At 41.5% G+C, this 22,156-nt stretch overlaps 2 protein-coding genes across 5 annotated transcripts in view; one reads left to right on the top strand and one right to left on the bottom strand.

Annotated features, from left to right (window-relative positions):
- The window catches only part of LOC123031184 (protein FAM189A2-like), a 109,432-nt gene that overhangs the window by 38,618 nt on the left and 48,658 nt on the right, over positions 1–22,156 (bottom strand). The gene's annotated exons all lie outside the window — the stretch shown is intronic.
- APBA1 (amyloid beta precursor protein binding family A member 1) overlaps positions 1–22,156 on the top strand; it is a 51,048-nt gene that overhangs the window by 5,704 nt on the left and 23,188 nt on the right. For all 4 annotated transcript variants that reach the window (XM_044445780.1, XM_044445781.1, XM_044445782.1 and 1 more), the window contains exons 2-4: positions 5,073–5,174; positions 7,957–7,996; positions 12,748–12,893. In XM_044445780.1, coding sequence (XP_044301715.1) covers positions 5,073–5,174; positions 7,957–7,996; positions 12,748–12,893 — 288 coding nt within the window. The remainder of the gene's footprint in view (positions 1–5,072; positions 5,175–7,956; positions 7,997–12,747; positions 12,894–22,156) is intronic.

Below are 22,156 nucleotides of genomic sequence, written 5' to 3' on the forward strand. Positions count from 1 at the left end.
CTGAAATTTGACCTGGTCAGTTTCATCTCCCTTTAGGCTGTGTTTGATGAGCAAAACTGTAACCATGCACATTTTTCTCCACAGCAAAACCCTTTCTCTCATTACTTCTGTACTGAAGACCAGTATGGACTAATTACTGAGCAGCATTAAGGGAGAAGTCATTTCTGTGACTGCAGTGAGAAATGTGGCTGCAGTGAGAATCCAGTGCTCATTCACTCCTTTGCAAGGTGTCCTAAAGAATTTGTTTTTAGAATTCTGCTGGTTTTCAGATATGTGGAGCAAACCAGCATGATACTAAGCTAAATTTTGTCCTCCTTTCCTTTGAAGTTCAGAACATGGAACATACTATGTGCTGTGGATCATACTCTGTTCTTTCCTAAGTAGTTTGCCTAACTGTAGTAATATAATTAAAACCACATCTATTTCAAGTTGAATTTCCACATAATTGCATTTTAAAAATTAAAACAAAAATGTAAGTGTTGCAGTAAACTGCTATTTAATTATACTCTGCTCTTAATTTATGGACCTTTAAAAAGTGCCTATTTATACTGGCTCCCATATTATTTGTGTGTATATGAGAGAGACCTTTAAACATTTCATATATTGCAGCATACAATGGTGGCATTTTTGTTACTTAGAAGAGACCAATAGTATTACAATTATGCTATAAATATTCTTCTGCAGGCCAGTAAATGAAAAGAATAAACTAATGGCAGACTTTTGTGAAGCTGTTTACAATGTTGCCATTTAGTAACAAAGAGGGTTAATCTATATAGGTAGGACACCAGCCATCATCTCTTGTTACAGGCTTCACTTTCAGATCCCAGGAACAAAGCACCACTGGAAAAAATTCACTGGCATTCGCTAGTTAACAGATGACTCTGTAGTTGAAGCAGTATAGCAGCAAAATCAAAATGGAGAATTTTTGGATGTATCAGGCTGAATATCTCGGGAAAATGGTAGGTGAATTCTGGCAAGAAAGTAAATGGTGATTTAGGGCACAATCCTATGAAGGTTTAGACAGCAAAAAGTCATGCAAGTCCCAGCATGCCTCAGCCAATATGACTTTTTCTACCTAAACATGCATAGTATTGCATTCTTAGAGAATGTTGACCTATCTTTTGAAGGTATTCCATCTTCAGTATACCAAAATTGCAATATGGTTGCATTATAACAAATAATAATAAGATACTGCAGTAGGAATATGAACAACATAGCTGGAAAGCAACTGTGCAATCTTTAAAAAGAATATAGCATTTGTGGTACCATTATAATCTTTATAATATTGAGCTGTAGAGGAAAGAACAGTTTTTAAATGTGAAAGTGATGATGGTAGGCAAAGAGTTTGCTTCTTGTGATGTATACCTATATTTTTTAATCGTACTGGTCACCTCTTGTTTCAACAAATGTTGCAAGCTGTGAAACATTAAATGGCAATTCACTGCCTTAATAGCCTCTTAGCAGATAAGTCGGTATATAATGTTAATCATAAATGATAAACAGTGTAAGAAGCTACAAATCAATTTTAGTAAAGGCAAAATGTTATGAATGTATGAACTGCTATCAGCAATCTATCTTTCAAGCACTTTTGACTCTCTGGATAAACTGATATGTCTCCAGCCCTTTTACCCTTCTTGATCTGTGGCATTGCCCATTTTCTCCTCATGCATTGCCTCTTCATACAGAGAATGATAATAGGTTGACTTGGACAGGAGGAAGTCTGGAGGAATTGTTCACCATTGCTTCAAGCAGTGGATACTGAGTGAGAATATGCTTCCCTTTTATCCTCTTTTTTCTGAATATGTAGTATTTGTGCTGGGGGTGCTCAAATCCTGCATTTTTGGAAGCATATCTGTAATGTTTCTCCTCAACCTGGAGCTGAATTGTGTAGGTGTCTGGTTTTCTTGTTTCCACCTCTACAAGGTGTCAGCTCCCCCATTATTTGTACTTCAGCGGCACATCCATTTTCATGCAGGTCTGGAATGATGGGAGGTATAGTCCAACACATCTGGAGGGCTTGCTTGCTTGTTTGCTTGCTTGCTAGTTGTGAAGTCATGTCCGACCCATCACAATCCCATGGACAACATTCCTCCAGGCCTTCCTGTCCTGCATCATCCCCCTGAGTCCACTTAACGTCACACCTACTGCTTCAGTGACTCCATCTAGCCACCTCATCCTCTGCCATCCCCTTCTTCTTTTGCCGTCAGTTGTTCCCAGCTTTACAGTCTTCTCCAGTGAGTCCTTCCTTCCCATTAGGTGGCCAAAGTATTTGAGTTTCATCTTCAGTATCTGGCCTTCTAAAGAGCAGTCAGGGTTGATCTCCTCTAGGACTGACTGGTTTGATCATCTTGCAGTCCAAGGGACTCGCAGGAGTCTTCTCCAGCACCACAATTCAAAGGCCTCAGTTCTTCAGCGCTCAGCCTTCCTTATCTTCCAACTTTCACAGCCATACATTGCAACTGGGAAAACCATAGCCTTGACTATACGCACTTTTGTTGGCAGGGTGATGTCTCTGCTGTTTAGTATGCTGTCTAGATTTGCCATAGCTTTCCTCCCAAGGAGCAAGCATCTTTTAATTTCTTGACAGCAGTCCCAGTCTGCGGTGATCTTGGAACCCCCAAAAAATAAAATCTGTCACTACCTCCATTTCTTCCCCATCTATTTGCCAGGAAGTGAGAGGATACCATGATCTTAGTTTTCTTGATGTTGAGTTTCAAGCCAACTTTTGCGCTCTTCTCTTTCACCCGCATCAAGAGGCTCTTTAGTCCCTCTTCACTTTCTGCCATTAGAATGGTATCATCTGCATATCTGAGGTTGCAGATATTTCTCCCAGCAATCTTAATTCCAACTTGTGATTCATCTAGCCCTGCCTTTCTCATGGTGTGCTCTGCATATAAGTTAAATAGGCAGGGCAACAGTATACAGCCTTGCTGAACTCCTTTCTCAATTTTGAACCAATCAGTGGTTCCGTGTCCAGTTCTCACCGTTGCTTCTTGACCCACATATAGGTTTCTCAAGAGACAAATAATATGGTCTGGTACTCCCATCTGTTTAAGAACTTGCCACAATTGGTTGTGATCCACACAATCAAAGGCTTTAGCATAGTCAATGAAGCAGAAGTAGATGTTTTTCTGGATCTCCCTAGCTTTCTCCATGATCCAGTGTATGTTGGCAATTTGTTCTCTAGTTCCTCTGCCTCTTCGAACCCCTGCCTGTACCTCTAGTAGTTCTCAGTCCACATAAATGCTGGAACCTAGCTTGTAGAATTTTGAGCATAACTTTGCTAGTTTGTGAATTGAGAGAATGGTGCAGTAGTTTGAACGTTCTTTGTCATTGCCCTTCTTTGGAACTGGAATGTAAACTGACCTTTTCCAATCCTGTGGCCACTGTTGAGTTTTCCAAATTTGCTGGCATATTGAGTGTAGCAATTTAACTGCATCGTCTTTTAAAATTTTGAATAGTTCAGCTGGAATACTGTCTCCTCCACTAGCTTTGTGGATGCTCAGACTTCCTAAGGCCCATTTGACTTCGCATTCCAGGATGTCTGGCTCGAGGTCACTGACCACCCTATTGTGGTTATCAGGGATGTTAAGCCCTTTCTTGTATAGTTTTTCTGTGTAACTTTTCCACCTCTTCTTAATCTCTTCTGCCTCTGTTAGGCAGAAAACGTTCCCTTCATATCTCCATTTTCTTGAAGAGATCTCTAGTCTTCCCTATTCTGTTGTTTTCTTCTATTTCTTTGCACTGTTAATTTAAGAAGGCCTTCTTATATCTTCTAGCTATTCTCTGGAATTCTGCATTCAATTAGGTGTATCTTTCTCTTTCTCCCTTGCCTTTCACTTCCCTTCTTTCCACAGCTATTTGTAAAGCTTCCTCAGACAGCCATTTTGCTTTCTTGCATTTCTTTTTCTTTGGGATGGTTTTAGTTGCTACCTCTTTCACAGTGTTGCGAACCTCCATCCATAGTTCTTCAGGCACTCTGTCTATCAGATCTAATTCCTTAAATATATTGGCCACCTCTACTGTTTATTCATCAGGGATACGATTTAGGTCATACCTGAGTGGCCTAGTGCTTTTCCCTACTTTCTTCAATTTAAGCCTAAATTTTGCAACAAGAAGCTCATTATCTGAGCCACAGTCTGCTCCTGGTTTTGTTTTTACTGATTGTATAGAACTTCTCCATCTTTGGCTGCAGAGTGCATAGTCAATATGATTTCTGTGTTGACCGTCTGGTGATGTCCATGTGTAGAGTTGTCTCTTGGGTTGTTGGAAAAGAGTGTTTGCTATGACCAGCGTATTCTCTTGACAAAATTCTACGAGCCTTTGCCCTGCTTCATTTTGTACTCCAAGGCCAAACTTGTCTGTTATTCTGGTTATCTTTTGGCACTAGGTTGTTTAGTCTCTTGGCAAATGGACAGCATATAAGGAGAGACATGGGGTGGGGAAAAGGAGGAGAAGACAGTTGGAAATGAGGTAGAAAGAGGAGCTGTACCATTACCTTTGAATAGATATACTCACTTTGAATTCTGTATAGTAAATGAAATAAGAACTGAGTTGAGGTTGTTGGTCAATGGCATATGTAACAGTCGAGTTTTAAAGTATATCTTTCTATATTGCATGGGCAGGGAAAGGTACAAACTGCACAAGCCAGTCCCCCCAACCCATTATTAACCTTAATATATTACACTTCACTCCTATACCCACTTACCTGAAAGCAAGTCTCATTAAACTTGATGAGACTTACCTTTAAGCAGACATGTGCTGCTCTGTTGACATTGCTCATCTTTCATTCAAGGTTTTATCCATATGTGCAGCTAAATTAGTGACTTAAACAAGAATCTAATTATTTAATTCTACATCTCTGCAGATTGTGATTATAAGCAGAATTAGCATTAATAGGATTTCTTTCCTAGTATATATTAATTGGAAGATAATTTGGTGAAATTCTGTATGTTAAATTTTATTTGGATTTTTGTTTGCCTTGAATTGAAAGACAAATAAAAACAAAGCCAGTGAAATATGCTATATTATTCACTCATATTTTATTTTATTGTATACCTTTTTATGTCTAGTCTCCATCTCCTGATTCATCTTCACCTCAAGGTGCTGAGTCATCAAGTATGCAACATCACCAAGATGTCTGTGGTACAGCAGAAACCCCAACCAGTAAGGAGGTAGAGTGTTACCATTTCTTAAACTAATGGCTTCACTGGAAATAGATCTTTGATGTTTAGGACATCTTGATTGTGTTCTGAATATTAATAAATCTGGAAATATCATTTTAGATGTGTATTGTCTTCTGATCATGTCTTATAAATGAAAGGTTATGACTTTTTAAGTTAAGGGAACAGTCCACAATATTTACCCTTTCCTAGACTTTAGTAAGGGGACTGATTTAGGAATGTATATAGTTAGTTGGAGTCATGCTTAATAGACTGAAAATTGTATATAAACATCTTTGGCAACATAGTTAGTGTGAAGTAAACCTTCCTAAAATCAGTGCTGCAGGTGGTTGATATAATTTTCTCTTAAAATGCTTTGCAACAGGTGCAAGTAGGATTTTGCCCTTCTTGTAGTTCTTCTTTCTGAATGTCTTTCCATAAAGCTAAGTCGAGCAATTATAGGAGTGTAGCTAAAATGCATGAACATTACTAAACTCTGAGAAGCTTTAATAGGCAAAAAATTCATTCTTTATAATAATTGCTTGCTAGTAATATATGTTGTTGTGGGGGGATAGGTTGGGGCAATTGTTTCAAAAAGCATATAAGAAGTGAGGCTTGCAATCTCTTAAAGACAAGAGTAATGCTGATTCTTTGGGACTCTGACTTGCATGTGATAGAGGAAGAACTCCTCTAGGATCCTTTAGCCAGAAGCACTAAATTGTTTCTGCTTCACCTGTTTGGATCTTGGGCTTGGAGGAATCCTTAGCCTGAGGAGCTTTCAAGGGAAGTAATGAAACCTACCCATCTCTTGGCATAATTGACCAGAAAGTTGAAGGACTTACGCACCTATATAATGCGTCACACTTACTTTTGAATAGTAGGAGCTGTCTGTCTGGAAGAATTAACTATCTTATGCACAGATTCCAGCCCCTTCTGTAAGAGAATCCACACAGCAAACCCTGTTGGTTTATGCCAGAAAAGTTTTGCCGTCATATAATTACTTTAGTGTAATGCAACATGCCTAAATGCAGTGTTAGTCAGGAGATTACACAAACCTATTTGTAACTAAGGGTAATAGACCTTTGTAAAAATATTCTCTCTAAAAGGAAGGAATCAAGCTTTATAGTAATAACAATATCCATAATAGTAACAGAGCTTTTATATCAGTTAATTGATGACTGTGTACTATGTCGCTAAGCTTTTCTCAGAAATGCAATTTGTTGTTCTGCTTTATTATCTCTGCCTACTTAGATGCAGAACATGAACTACATTAATCTGCTCATAGCAACTGGATGAATTATTGAAAAGGATATCAGTGTAGGAGTCTAAAAAATAGAGGCTGTGTAATAGATCAGATGGTCACAGAAGCAATTTCTCTTGTGAAAATAAATGCCACAATTCCTCCTCAACACTTAATTTTCTGAAAATATCTTGTCAGCAGGACGTCTTGCGCTATTTGGTAATAACTCTTTTTTCCATCTGGCATTTTATTCTTGATTCCTTGGATCAGTTACTTTCTTGTTCCAAGTTACGGTGGAATTGTCAGAGCTCCTTTCTTTAAAATTAACCTTTTATCATAGCATCAAAATATTTTTAAATAAAAAGACTTGTTCCAAATAAACACAATGACTTGATTGACTTATTCTCAGAATTCTTGCAATACAGTAGCCCACTGAGTGTAAATAGAGATCCTGTTCTCATCTATATTTTCAAATAGAAGTAGTTTACTTCAGCAAATAAAATCTTTCACTTGTCAGCACTACCAGTTTAGGACTAAAAGTAACTATTGCTGATTCTAGCTGAGAAAGAAATTTAACACCACTTCTGGTCAGCTGCAAACTCCACAGCAATATGAGACCATTGAAAAATAGCTGCAGTGGTAAATGTGCTTTTTAAATCCATCTAGAAGCATGTTACTATTTAGTCAGGTCTTGAAGATGTAAATGCTAAATTCATATTGGCCACTTCTGAATCAAATCATCTGTCTTTTAGCTTTCTATAACAATTAAAGTTATGATGAATTGTAGACATTTACAGTGCAATTCTATGCAAGTTCGGGGGAAGCAAGTCCCACTCTGATATTTCATTCTTTGGTTTGTTTAGGGTTGCAGCCTGAGTCCAGTTCAGATGGATTAAAACTATATCAAAACGTCAGCAGAGAGATACCTCATTGGGCTATAAGTCTAAATCTAGGACCCTTAGCACAATGCTGGAAGTTTACAACTTTGAATTCTTTGCCACTGTTTTTGTTCATGACGTGGGGTTGGATCCAGATTTAGAAGTGTACAGTGAGTTGGTGGAAGCTGACTTTCCTACTGCTTCCTTTCCACAGCAGCTCTTCCACTCCAGAAAATGCTGGAGAAGGGGTTATGAACCCCACTAAATGGGGTGTGCTATGGTGTACTGGGGAAAGGGGTATCTCCATAAATCAGACCAAGACACCATCTCTTAACAGAGTCCATTCCATGCACTCAAAACAAATCTTGGATCCAACCCATGGTCTGATGGTGTGTTCCTAACATTTTTTTCATTTTAAAACAAGTAAGTCTTACTGAAGCAAAACTAGAAATACTTTATTGATGCTAATGGTGCACAGTACACTACAGGATAACGTCTTAATAATTAACTGATACTTTGAAACATTTATAAATATTTCTTAATAAGCTGCTCTTTGGGATTGGGTAACAACTGTCATTGTGTGATGAATAATTTTGCCAGTTCTGCATGAAAGGCTTTTTAATGCATACCTCAGCATGCTCAGCTTGGTTTGATATCCTGTTTGTCTTAATTACAGTCAAGAAAAAGCTTGGCTTCTTTCCCAACATATGTTGAAGGTAAGCTGTCAAACCTATTTGATACAAAGTGGAACAAAAGTTTATATAACTAAGTATAGAATTTTTTATATTTATAAATTACTTCATTTCATATACTCTGTTTATTAATTTCCCAGAATGGGTGTTCTCTGATACCTGGGCTTTTACAATAGAATGAAGTGAGAAAATCCTTCATGGGGGATTTATGGGGGATGCCATAATTGAATACTTTAAAGCAAAAATTCTTTGCAAGATTACAAAGAAAGAAAGAGAGAGACCATGACATATCAGAGAAAAGGTTCTAGCCCCGCTAGTTCCTTTTGCATCTCCAAATGGACAATTTTGATCCTCCAAGCCCCAGTAGCTGTCTGACACTGAAAGAAAGCTTTCTGTGACTCAATGGCAGCTTCTGGCCTGATGCAAATAGTGACAAGAGGGAATCTTGGATTGGGACCACCATGGTAACAGCAGTATTAAAGTTCCCCTCCTCACACACTGTGTTCCTAGGATGTATTGCAGTTCAACTCCTCCCCTGCAGTTGCTACTTACTGGAGGAAAGGAAAAGAGCAGGCAAGACCATCATGTGATTAATGTCACATCTAATTTGGCTCATGAAAAGCAGGCCAAAGAATAGCTCTGTCAGATCTTTTAAGTCTAGTAGAAGTATTGCTGCCTTGAAGCCAGATTTTGCTCTAGGCTGGTGTGCACTGAGATCTAGTTAGTTCAAAACTTTCAGTGGTGCCAACAGATGCCACTTGCTGACTGACTGACTAGAGAACAATTAGGGCTTATTGGCTCTGATACTATTGTGGTCAGTCTTTGATTGGTACATCGGCCAGTGTATTTGCTGCCTGGGGAATTATGTGAGATGGTACTTGTATGAAATAAGGATTTATTACACTTGCATCTCAGGTATTTCTTTTAAAATAGTAAGACATATGATGATATTTATGTAAATGGTGACTTTGCAGACTTGAGGCATATTGTTTTGTAACTTCAACTATACCTATAAGTATACCTGGAGAAGAGCCTAATGCTGGGAACAATTGAGGGCAAAAGAAGGGGACGGCAGAGAATGAGGTGGCTAGATGGAGTTACTGAAGCAGTTGATGTGAGCTTAAGTGGACTCCAGGGGATGGTGAAGGACAGGAAAGCCTGGAGGAATGCTGTCCATGGGGTTGCACATGACTTCCAAACTAACAACAACATTTTTTATTTATTTTATTTATTTAGGGGACTTCACTTTTTGTTCTTTGAGGTTAAAGTGACTACTAGTTCCCTTACCAACAGTTATGCTTACCGTCTGAATCAAATTAAGAGCATGTACATTGTAGCATTAATCCAGATTAGCTTTACTGATGCATTAGATCAGAAGTGGACTGGTACTTGAAAGCACATTCAGAGCAGGTTTGTTTGTGCATGCTGAGCATCAGTTTGGAAGCCAAGGATAATGAGTTATTTGCATGCTTTTGGCTGTAAAGTAAATTATTTTCAAACTTAATATGTGAATAAGTCTTTTTGTTTTGTTTTTCTAGATTAAAACTATTGGCTAAAAATTACTATTCAGTCGGATAACCAAGAATTTGGACAAAAATAGCCAATTATTTAAAGAGCACTTAGATCTTTTCTTTGGTTTATGTAATTTTATGTTTGAGATAGAAAGTTGAATGGGTTAGTTACATTTATGTCTCACCATTGCTTCAAGGAGGTAAGATGGTGTACATAGTATTCCTTTGTCCCCTATTTTATCCTTACCACCCTGTGAGATAGATTAGGCCCCATGCTCTAATACAGCTTTCCTCAGTGTAGTGCCCCTATATGTTTTAGACTACAACTCTCAACAGTTCGTGCCAGCATGGCCAGTGGTAAGGGATAATGAGAGTCGTAAGCCAAAACATTGGGAGGGCAGCAAATCAGGGACGGCTGCTCTATACCTTGCTATCTCCTGTTCAGAACATTCTTCGGAAAGTTCTGGTGGCTCACCATAAAACTCCGACTTCTGCTAGGATTCACAGCTTCATAAGCCAAGTATGAATGGGCTTACATCATGGTCCCATATTTTCTTAGTAGAGAGTACATCCCATTCAACTCAGTGGGAGTTGCATCTGTGAAAAGCTGCATAAGATTGGACTATTGTGGTGCAATCCTGGGTATGGGACTAAGGTACAATCCTATGTACCTTTGAGGGGGGGAGCCATATAGCATGGTCAGCCATGCTAAAAGTTGTAGGCCTTTTTTCTATCTGAATATGCAGAGGATTGTAACCTTAATTGTGTGTATGCAGGCAGGAGTGGCTTATAGTTTGGTTCTAATGTTGTAACCATTCATCATGAATGCTAATTTTAAGTTACATTTAATTTTAAGGAGATTAAGCTATTTTTTAATTTTAAGTAACTATTTCATTTTGTCCCAATTTTTCTTGTATCAAAGAAGAGCTACCCTGTCTTTTATTCGTTATACTCAATCATATTGGCCTTTTTTTTCTTAGGAACTTTTATCTGACAAAATTAATGTGTTCTTTATGATCTGCACAAAAGCTGCCAAGATTTAAAATATAAACATATTAACAGTAGGTAGATTTTCACATTTGAATTCTATCTTTCAGATGACTTGAATACAAAATTTGCCTTAGCATTATTACTACTACTATTACTACTATTTCTGTACTGCCCAATAGCCAAAACTCTCTAGGCATTTTATGCAATGAGTTCCCTGAACTTGCTCTTTAAGTTTATAAAATCATCTTTGTAAATATATTCTCCAAGAGGGAAGTTGCATTATATTTAGGATTATCAGACCAGTTTACTATTAATGAAAAGGCTAATACTCAAACAAAAGTTATTCATGCAGAGGAGGGAATGAGGGGAGCAGCTAGAGTTTGTTTTCTGCTTTCACAACTACAGTCCCCACTGCTGAAAAAACAAGCTATTGTTACAACTGAACACCTGTAGTGGAAAGTGGAAGTCAAACTGTAATAACATATGAAGTTTTTTTTCTCGTGCATGCATATGTTTTATTTGGAACCTGATTATAATAGCATCTTTTTGAGCATAATAGCATCTTTTTATCAGCACCCCCTTCCACTCCCATGATGGTCAACAGACACAAAATGTTTAGTTTAACAAAAGGAAATGAAATCACACTACTCTGCAAGTTAAGTTATGCACTATGTTAACTGGCATAATTTATTCTTTCAGACTCTTTTTCTGGCTGAGCTGAAATTTTCCCTCTCTAAAGAGAAATAAGTAGACTGCATAAGTATTCTTTTCCCTTTGTGTTAAAACTGCAGCAAGCCAGTTAATGCACCATTTATTTTTTTAAAAAAATCACCTGCTGAATAAATTTAGAAAATTGTCCTAGCCTTTTAGGTCAAAGAGGTTGAATAAATTTAAGGATGATTAATAACTTCATGGGTTATGGTTAATGCTGTTTGGGATCTGTGAATCAAATACAGCAGTTGGTATTTTGCAGGGGGTGGTGCTGAGGTTGAGTTCATGCTGCTAGCCTCACCTGTGGGCTTACCTGGCAATAGCAAATCTGATACTTGGCAGAGCACTGCAGATTACCCCAATTTCAGTGCATAGTCTTCATTGCTGAAGGGAGGCGCTTGGGACCATGAGCAGGGTTGGAGGAAGGAAACATTAGTTTCCCGAGGATGCTTAGAACTGAATCCTTTCCCCTCCTTGCCCCTTGCCAAGCACCTAAACCTCCACAGTAGTGATGTAAAAAAGCCAGGGCTCATAGAGGCAAAGTGCAGGGACTCCCCCCAACCCCGTCGCAGGGATGACATCACCTGCCATTCTGCTTCCTCTAAGCTTAGCTGCAATCCTCACAGGGGAAATGATTTTCTCCTTGATGTCTTGGAAAGACACTCCTGGATATTCTTGAGCTAGTGATTCTGTATTCTTTAGTGTCAAGTTGTTTCCATTTCTTACACAGTCTCAGGTCTTGTCAGCCACAGTCCAGCATGCTAACCATTGCACTGTGCTTTATCAGCTTGCTCCTCTATTACTATTAGCTGATCCTAATAAATTGAGTATTGTGCTAAGGACTGCTTCTGCTTCTGTAGGCAGGTGTGCATATATGTGCACATGGATAATACATACTCGGATGGATAGATAGGTATAATCAATACAGCAACCTGCACTTTCCATCTCCTTGGGGCTGTGTCTCTGGGGACTGCCGTAATGATTGGCTACACTTCAGAATTTACCACTGCTCCACAATTTATCCTATCTTCCTTTTCTCTCCTCACCAGCCACTAATTAAAATGAATCTTGGAACCAAAATACACTGTAAAGAGTAAGCTAATATATGGAGATTTATTTAATTTCCATAATGTCCTTGTTGCATTGATTATGCCAGCCTGCATCTCCCTTGTTTTTAAGCTGTTGATATTAGTTAAACACAATCAAAGAGTGAAAGGCACAACTAACTCGGAGACATATAAATGCTTTGTGCCTTTCTGAAAAGGAAAGAAAAAATCCATTCAGGTTATTTTGCTTCAGGGTGAACTTTTGTCTTAACAGAACAAGCAAATGTCGAAGTCAGATTGGATTACCAAGTGCAGTCCCTGGCAGTCTCTGCAGCAGAGAGGCTGGTCCTTCTTTGTCTCCTCTAATTGTATCTGATCTTTTGTGATCATGATGAATTTCAGCTACTCCAAAGCTGCAATTGCAGCCTCCACATACTGGCACCAGTAGTGGTATATTCTTTCTCTTTCCCATTAGTAACATAATTTTGCTCAATAATTCAGTTTTTCTGTACTGCAGTTCCTGGGCCCTGTGATCCTGAAGATTTAATCGATGGAATCATATTTGCTGCCAATTACCTTGGCTCTACTCAGCTTCTTTCAGACAAAACTCCATCCAAGAATGTGAGAATGATGCAGGCTCAAGAAGCTGTAAGCCGAATCAAGGTGAGGAATTTCTTTTACTGTCTGCCCCTGTGGATATTGCAGATCTGTAGCTGTGAATGATGCATGCCTAAACTCATCTCTGAAAGACATTCCAGTAGTAATTTTGTGATGGGCCTCATAAGTTTGACAGTTCATTTATTCATGTGCAGTTTACTTTTTTCATTCTCTGTGGGTGACATGTTTGATTTTGGAATGTATTATTGCAAGACTTGTCATTTGTGAATAAAAGAGGTCCCTGGAGAATTTAAGAACAGAATCCAGTGGTGTTGCAGCACTAACACTAATGAAATCGCACTAGTGTAAATCAGTGCTAGTGCAGTGCCATTAGTGTAGCACCATCACTGTACCCTAGCCTATTATTTTTTCATTTTTTCCTAAATATTTCACAGTCCAGTTGTGTGTTGAAATGCAAGCATGTGGTACTGTATGCACATCTCTGTGCATATGGGAAGGGTCAATGGAATTGAGGGAAAGCTGAGGGGAAAAATGGTACAAGACTGAGTCTATTGCCATAGTTTTAACATCTAGACAACATTGTGCTGCATTTAATCCAGCCTGTTGTTGAGAAACTCTTACGTGATCAGTCATAGCAGATACACTACGTCAAGAAAATACTTTATGTCATGGGATTGAAGTGATCAGTAACAACAAAAATAGATAATGCAGGGAAGTAGAAAAGACTGGTAGGGTTTCTGAGTTGCTGCTATAATCCCCTTCCTTAAAATGCCTGTAAGATTTAAGATATTCAGATTCCATGTTGTGTTCTTTTCTGGTAGTTTTCTAATATAAACCCTGATTTTCTAAAAAGTATAGGCATATGTGGGATGACTTTTTAAATAAGCCAAACTGATAATTTCGATAATATACTCTCTTCTTTGGAAAATGATATTTCCATGGATTAATTATTTTGTCTAGTGACTCATGCAGTGATTCACAAATGATTTAGCATGACCCAGTGACTTGCTGCTGTAGTGCCTGGTATTGGCTGAAGATTTGCAGCCCTCATGCAGGGGAGTTACAGAAGCTGAATGTAGCCAATCTTGTACCCTGATTTTAGAAAATGTTAATACACTCTGAACAATATTATGTAAGGTCCCATGCCAAGCAACTCTAATGAGAAAAGGAATCCAAGATAGATGGGAATTTTGAAAAACAGAAATCCTAAAGACACAATTACAGTTCCAACAAGAAGAAGGGTAGGTGACAGCAGAAGAAGCTAATGTGGCTTCACAAAAAGCTTAAAGATGACCTGAAAATAAAAAAGGGAGGTACAGGAAGTGAAAGGAAAGTCAGGCTACAAAGGAAGAATACAAACATAAAATATTATTGATTTTAATAACTTTGGCCAGGATGTCTCCAATTTTATATTTAATTGTATCATTGATATTTATTTATGGTTGTAAGCCATCCCAAGGCTTTGGCGAATGGGGCGGAATATAAGTTTACTAAATAAACAAATAAATAAATAAATAGCAGGTGGCAGGTAGCACAGGCTTGCAGGAACGACGTCAAGAAGGCTTAAGCTGAAAACGAGCAGAGATTAGTGAAGGTTGCTTTATGCAGCAAAAAAGCCTTCTTCAGATATGTGCATAGTAAAAGAGAGAAGAAAGAAATGGTGGTTCAACTACAAAGGGAGGGTGGCAAAATAATACCAGTTGACAAAGAAAGGGCAGAAGTGCTGAATTCCTACTTTGGCTCAATCTTCTCCCAAAAGAGACTCTATGACTCCTCCTGACAAAGGTGGAGTACAGGCTGAAAGGGCAGGGTTGTAGCTTGTTGACTGATAGGCGAATGGTCAAGGAATATTTAATTACTTTGTACAAGTTCAAGTCTCCAGGACCGGATACATCCCAGAACAATAAAAGGAACTGGCAGAAGAACTTTCAGTCTGTTATCCTTGGGAAATCATGGATGATGGGTGAAGTGCCAGATATCTGGTGGAAGCCTAATGTAATTAAGTAACATTCTTCGTCATGGCCTCTGTGCATCACACATATGGGTTCTGTGCCTGCGCAGTGCCTTTGGCCAGAAGATTAACAGCTAACGGTTTTTGGCGGGAACTCCGCTCCCCCTCCCCACTAGCATTATATAAGGAGCGGAGTGTCCGCCATTTTCCAGTCTTTGCAACCGCCATTCATTGTGCCTTGTGCCGCTTCGCTCTCGCTAAGATTATTACTTATCTTCTTGCTCGTTTGAAAATCTCTCCTTTTTCCTACCAAGTTTGTATCCCTTGTTCTTGTTGTTAGTACTTCACTTATATTTCTTCTTAACTTTGCACCATTTTTCCTCTTTATCGTTCCTATAAAAAAAAAAAAAAAACCCAACCCAAAAATATTACTTTCCCGCTTTACTATCTCCTTTTTTCTTCTTTCTACGATGGTGCAACGAACGGCGTTCCGCAAGTGCGGAAAATGCGGCTCCAAAATGCCCGCCGTGGACCCGCATGATCTGTGCCTCCTTTGTTTGGGGGAAGGGCACAGAACCGATAAGTACGGCCATTGTTTGGCCTTCTCTAAACAGGCGAGGAAGAACAGGGAGAACCGCCTCCACAAACTCTTATGGGACCAGGCTCTCCTCCAATCAGACCGGCTGGTGGCTAAGCTTTCCACTGTTGTAGCCCCACCCAAAGGCCGTCCAACTTCGGCTGACCTGCCGCAACGCCCGTCCTCTTCCTCCATTGCTCCGCCCTCACGCCCTTCTGAAGAAGGCACTCATACCATGGCCGACCAGTCTGTTTCCCTGCCGAGGAAACAAAAGGAAAAAAAGCACAGCGACTCAGATAAATATCCTGTGCATAAGAAGGCCAAGAAAGATAAGACGGGCAAGCCGGTTAAGAAGCCGAAGAACCCCGAGCAGGCAAAACACCACCACTCAGGCTCAGCCTCTTCCTCGATTCCGATCCCTGCTTCGGAACTGACCCTCTCAGTCCCGACCATCCAGGTGTCTATGAGGGTTACCCCACCGGGCTCACCACACCGACCGACAGCCAAACCCATTCTGGATTCAAGGCGTGGTTCCATCTCTGATGGGGAAATAATGAGATTCTCCACTTAGAGCTCGATCACCAACCCCGATGCCTCCAATCCTGATGGGTACTGAGATCGCCATCTCCCCTCCGAGAAGCCGTAGGAGCCGTTCCTCGGATGCGAGGTCTGATGATTGGTACCACTCCAGGTACTCCTCCGCTCCGAGACAGGAAGAGTACCACTCCATAGCCTATTATCCGACCTTCAGGGGACAATCTTTGCCACCAGCACCTCGGGAACGTTTCCATTCAATGCCTAGAGATGCCCCAAGGGCCCTATCTAAAGAAAGTGGCAGATCAGAGTCACCAGGAGATTCTTCCTCCAGTGTACCACCCCCCTACTGGATGGACTCCGACGAGTCTGAGGCTCACTCGACCTTGCCAGATGCAGCGGTTGCTTCTCAGGGTCTGGGGTCGCCCGAGGAACCGTATATATCGTTTAACGATCTGATGGCCAGACTAGTGAGATCGCTCGATATAGAAGCTCACCAACAGCCGGGACCGAGCACCGATCGTTTTTATGATGTGGTCAGGGGCGAACGATCCACATCTATTGCCTTGCCGTTTATTACGACCTTATGGCAGGCAGTGACCCAGCCATGGGACCTCCCAGCTCATCCACAACCGACTTCTTGTAAATATGAGTCCATGTATCGGGTGTGGGAAGAGGACATCCCGTTTCTTCTCCGTCACCCCAAGCCGAATTCGGTTGTTGTAGAATCCTCGCAGGGTCGGGAAGCCCGTGGACACACCTCGCCTCATGACAAAGAGGGCAGAAAGGTTGATTTCCTCGCCCGCCAGGTATATGCAGCTTTGGGCCTTGGTTTACGAATTTCTAATTATGAGGCAACCCTGGCGCGTTACCACTATTTCCTTATGCAACGCCTGGATGCCATTATCGATATCCTCCCGGGAAACCAGGGCAAACTTGCTAAGAATTTTGTTAAGGAAGCTGTGCAAGTGGCGGTGCAACAGCTTTCCACCGCGAGGCACCACGTGGACTCTGATTCGAGGTTGCTGGTCGGTGCCATTTCCCTCCGCAGACAAGCCTGGTTGCGTAATTGCAATTTTCCAGACGAGATGAAGTGGAGAATTGAAGAGATGCCGTTCGACGGTTCCGGTCTCTTCCATGCAAGGACGGATAGCAAATTGAAGAAAATCCATGAATCAAGGATGACGGCCCATCGTATGGAATTGCAATCTCTACCCCGACGTAAGTGGTCATGGTCATGTCCACAGTACCGTCAACAATTTCCGCCTTGGCAACAGCAACCGCATCAACGTCAGCAGCGTCGCAGGCAACAACCACCCCAGCGCTTCCAACAGGGCCGCTGCCGCTTTGATACGGACAGGCGACAGCGCTGATGCGATGAGCGAACCTCTCCTCTCATTCCAACTCTACCCTCCCCCCTCTCATTTGGGGATCGACTGAAGAGTCGGCTTTCCATTTGGGAGTCCATCACATCTGATGGGTGGGTGTTATCTATCATTCAGCACGGATATGGAATCGAATTCGACGTTGTGCCATCACCGAATCCTATCTGCTGTACTTCGACTTCCTTGGTACTGTTACACGAGATTCACCAACTCCTTGCTAAAGGAGCTATTCGTCGCCTGTCGTTATCAGAGGGATTCCATGGGTTCTATTCCAGATACTTTACGGTCCCGAAACGAGATGGGGGTCTCAGACCAATATTGGACTTGAGAGCTCTCAATAGATTCATAACACCAAAGAAGTTTCGGATGACCACACTTCAAAGTATTCTCCCGTTGCTGGGAAGAGGGGATTGGTTCACCTGATTGGATCTGAAGGATGCCTATTTTCATATTTCAATACATCCAAGTTTTAGGCGTTTCCTTCATTTTGCGGTGGACTCTGAAATCTACGAATTCAATGTGCTACTGTTTGGATTAGCCACTGCACCACGGGTTTTTACGAAGTGTATGGCTCCTGTCTGTGCACACCTTCGATTACGTGGAATTCGGATATACCCGTACCTTGATGATTGGTTGCTGGTCTCCGACACAGAAGCAGGACTTTCGTCTGCTGTTGAGTTTACATGTGCTCTATTGCACGATCTCAGACTCTGTATTAATCAACAGAAATCTTCCCTTCTCCCTACGCAGGTGATCAACTTTATTAGAGCCCGGCTGGATTTGACGTTGGCAAGAGCCTTCCTTCTTTGGGACAGAAGGCATGCGATTGCTCAGTGCATCGCTCAGATTTGACAAGCAAGAACCGTCCCCGCCTGGTCTAGTCATAGCCTGTTGGGACACATGTCTGCTTCCATCGCTGTGGTTCCGCATGCCAAACTCAGGCTACGTCCCCTTCAACTGTTCTTCAACGGAATGTTTCGACCACAGACAGATCCACCTACCAAATGGATTCGACTCCCGGCTTCCGTTCTTCAGTCCCTGTTATGGTGGATAGACCCAGCCAATCTGACTGTAGGCGTTCCGTTTCGACCCCGGTACCCTACAGTAACCCTCGGCACCGATGCATCCCTGCTGGGATGGGGAGCAATTTGCTCCAATCTACGTACCCAGGGGATATGGAATCTCCGGGATTGCAGGAACCATATCAATTTTCTGGAACTTCTTGCCGTTTTCAAAGCCCTGCAATCATTCGAGGATGTGCTTCTACACCAGGTCATCCAGGTGACCTCAGACAACATGGCGACGGTCTTTTATTTGAACAAACAAGGGGGAACCCTGTCCCAGAAACTAGCCCGCCTGGCCATGCAGATTTGGGACTGGTGCATACTGGTGCATCTTCTAGCAGTTCACCTTGCGGGCACAGAAAATACAGACACGGATCTTTTGAGCAGACATATGTCACAGTCACACGAGTGGGAGCTAGACCATCGGGTTCGCGACATGCTATTTCACCGATGGGGCCAGCCAGACATCGATCTGTTTGCCACACAACAGAACAGGGCATGCATGGCCTATTGTTCCAGAGCGGGGATGGGTCAGGACTCGCTTGGGGACGCTTTCATGATCCCCTGGACAAATATGACTTTTTATGCTTTCCCTCCGATCCCACTCATCATGAGAGTGTTGGCAAAGATCATTCACGAAGGGGCCACAGGGCTACTGATCACCCCCTGGTGGCCACGCCAGCCGTGGTTCTCAACTCTCCTTCACGTCTCCCAAGAAGAATTTCTCCAAATCCCTCTTCTTCCTTATCTCGTTACCCAGAGGGAGGGCACGATCCGCCACCCAGACTTGCTGTTGCTGAAACTGACTGCATGGAGGATACGATGACCAGCTGCGATACATCGGTATCGACACCACCAACCGTCCCGGCCATTCCTGCTCAGCAGAGTCTACCCCCAGACCTACAGTATATTCTCGAATCTGCACTACGACCATCTACTAGGAAGTCGTACGCGGCAAAATGGCAGAGATTCTCTAACTTTGCCAATTTACACTCGTTTCCAGCGCCCTCGGCTTCTGTTTCACAGATACTTCAGTTTCTCTTTGAAGTGCATCAGTCTGGACTCAAACCTTCATCCATAAAAGTTTATACAGCAGCAATTTCACATTACCGGGGAACTATACATGGTCTCTCAATTTTTGCTCAACCTCTGATTAAAAGAGTTTTGAGAGGATTGAGTAATCTGCATCCAACTATAAGACCTCTAATGCCCACCTGGAGTCTTTCGGTGGTTTTACAAGCGCTGACTCGATCACCTTTCGAACCCATGGCAACGATCGATCTACACCTTGCTTCATGGAAGACTGCCTTCCTTGTTGCAGTGACTTCAGCCCATAGATCCTCTGAACTCTGCACCCTTTGGGTAGACCCCCCTTTTCTAAATTTTCATAAGGAAAAAGTGGTTCTTCGGCTGGATCCGTCTTTCCTTCCGAAAGTCGCTGCTTCGTTTCACATGCAACAGGAGATTGTTTTACCGGCATTCTTTCCGACCCCTTCGAATCCGATAGAGCGATCTCTACATATGCTGGATGTTCGCCGTTGCTTAGCCTTTTATAGGTCCAGGACTGAGTCTGTTCGGCGTTCCAATAGACTTTTTGTGAAATATTCGGAACATGACCGAGGCTGTCCAGTCACTTCACAATGTCTTTCAAAATGGATAGTAAATACAATTGTCCTGTCTTATCAGTTAGCTAAGTTGGACTTGCCATCTACTCCAAGAGGTCATTCTACAAGAGCTGTTGCTGCTTCTTCGGCCTTTGCATCAGGGGTCCCGATAGAAGATGTGTGCAGGGAGGCCATTTGGGCTACCCCATGTACCTTTGCCAGCCATTATAGACTCGATGTCCGTGCCAGGCAGGATTGCTCTTTTGGCAGAGCTGTCCTTTCTTCTGTCCTTCGCTGATGACACCTCCCTCCTCCACTTGGGGTAAGCTTGTTATTCTACCCATATGTGTGATGCACAGAGGCCACGACGAAGAAGAGCAGGTTGCTTACCTGTAACTGATGTTCTTCGAGTGGCCATCTGTGCAGTCACACAACCCACCCTCCAACTCCGCTTGGTGTCATGGGTGGTCCGACTATTTCTTTCGATACTTTGATCTCTTTGCTATGTGTCGTACCACTACTGAATTTGGCTATCTTGTCATACTGACAAACCTTATTATAAGAACAAACGTCGGTCTTTCAAAGACTGGAAAATGGCAGACACTCCGCTCCTTATATAATGCTAGGGGGGAGGGGGAGCAGAGTTCCCGCCAAAAACCGTTAGCTGTTAATCTTCCGGCCAAGGGCACTGCGCAGGCGCAGAACCCATGTGTGACTGCACAGATGGCCACTCGAAGAACATCAGTTACAGATAAGCAACCTGCTCTTGTCCCAATCTTCAAAAAGGGAAGAGAAGAGTAATGTGGTAACTACTGACTCTGGGAAATTTCCAGAGCAGTTTATAAAGCAGTCAATCTGGAAACACCTTGAAAACAATGCAGTGCCAACATGGATTTGTCAAGAACAAATTCTGCCTAATAAACTTTATTCCCCAAGCTTGGGTGTGCCATGTGCTGAATCCAGTGACTGGTTCCAGATTGAGGGACTGAAGGGATTTCTGGGCAGGATTTTACCCAGTTGGCCAGGGGAATGGGGATTCTCTGATAGCTTTCTGTTATAGCATCACTTCCAAATGACATGAAGTGCTAGATCCCCTCTGGTCAGCACTGGTTAAGGCTCATCTTAAGTCCTGCATCCACTTCTTGGGGACCTCACTTTAAGAAATCTGCAAACAATCTAAAAAGGGTTCAAAGTGCAGCAACAAGGATGATAAGGGGACTGGAAGAAAACCCTGTGAGGAGAGATTGAAAGAAATGGGCACATTAGGTCTTGGGAAGGGATGACTGAAGGGTGATAAACTATGGAAGAATAAGCTTAAGTTAAAGGAGGCCAGAGTCCTGCTGAGCATCAGGAAAAAATTCCTCACTGTTAGAACAATACAACAACAGAACCAATGACCTAGGGAGGTTGTGGGCTCATCCACACTGGAATTATTCAAAATGTGATGGCCATATTAGACCCCTTTAATTTTATGAAAATGCTGCACAGGAGTTTTCATTAATACCATGTCTGCCATGTGGCTTGACCCACACTCACAGGGCTCTTAGCAGATATATATGTGTATATATCTATAAATCTTTGGGCAACTTTTTGCACCTCAAACAATCTCCAAAACATGGGAATGGATTGCAGAAGCTTTTGAGTACATCTAAAGAAATCCTTTTGCACTTCAAATAAATAATCTCCAAAACATGGGAATGGACTGCAGAAACTTTTGAACACATCTAAAGAAATCCTTTAGCTCAGGCTGTTGAAGTGCATTTGTATGCTGGTAAAATGCATACTATACAATATAAAAAACAGCAACAGAGACAAGAACACCAAGTTAGTGATGCCACTGAAGGGTGTGTGTGTCTGTGTGCAATTGTGGATGTCATCCAAAAGACAGCATTTAGTTCACATAAAGTTTTATTTTTTAGCCTTGATAAAATTAGGTACAATTTTTTTAGCTATTCATTTATCTTTGGGTGCATTGTGTTCTTCATAGTTATTTGAAGGACAATAGAATTAATAAGAGCACCTATTAAATTCCCACTTGATTTTATCCTACACTTCATTTTGGCTCACCTGTTATTTATGCATGTATTTATTTCTATAACACTTAGTATTTAAAAAAAAACTCTGAGGTGTTACACTTTCAATGATGTTTGCTTTGTATAATTAGTGATCAGAATTATTGTTTTAAATCTAGCC

This window comes from Varanus komodoensis, unplaced genomic scaffold (genome assembly GCF_004798865.1).
Source record: "Varanus komodoensis strain SLA01 unplaced genomic scaffold, ASM479886v1 scaffold5, whole genome shotgun sequence".
Lineage (NCBI taxonomy): Eukaryota > Metazoa > Chordata > Lepidosauria > Squamata > Varanidae > Varanus > Varanus komodoensis.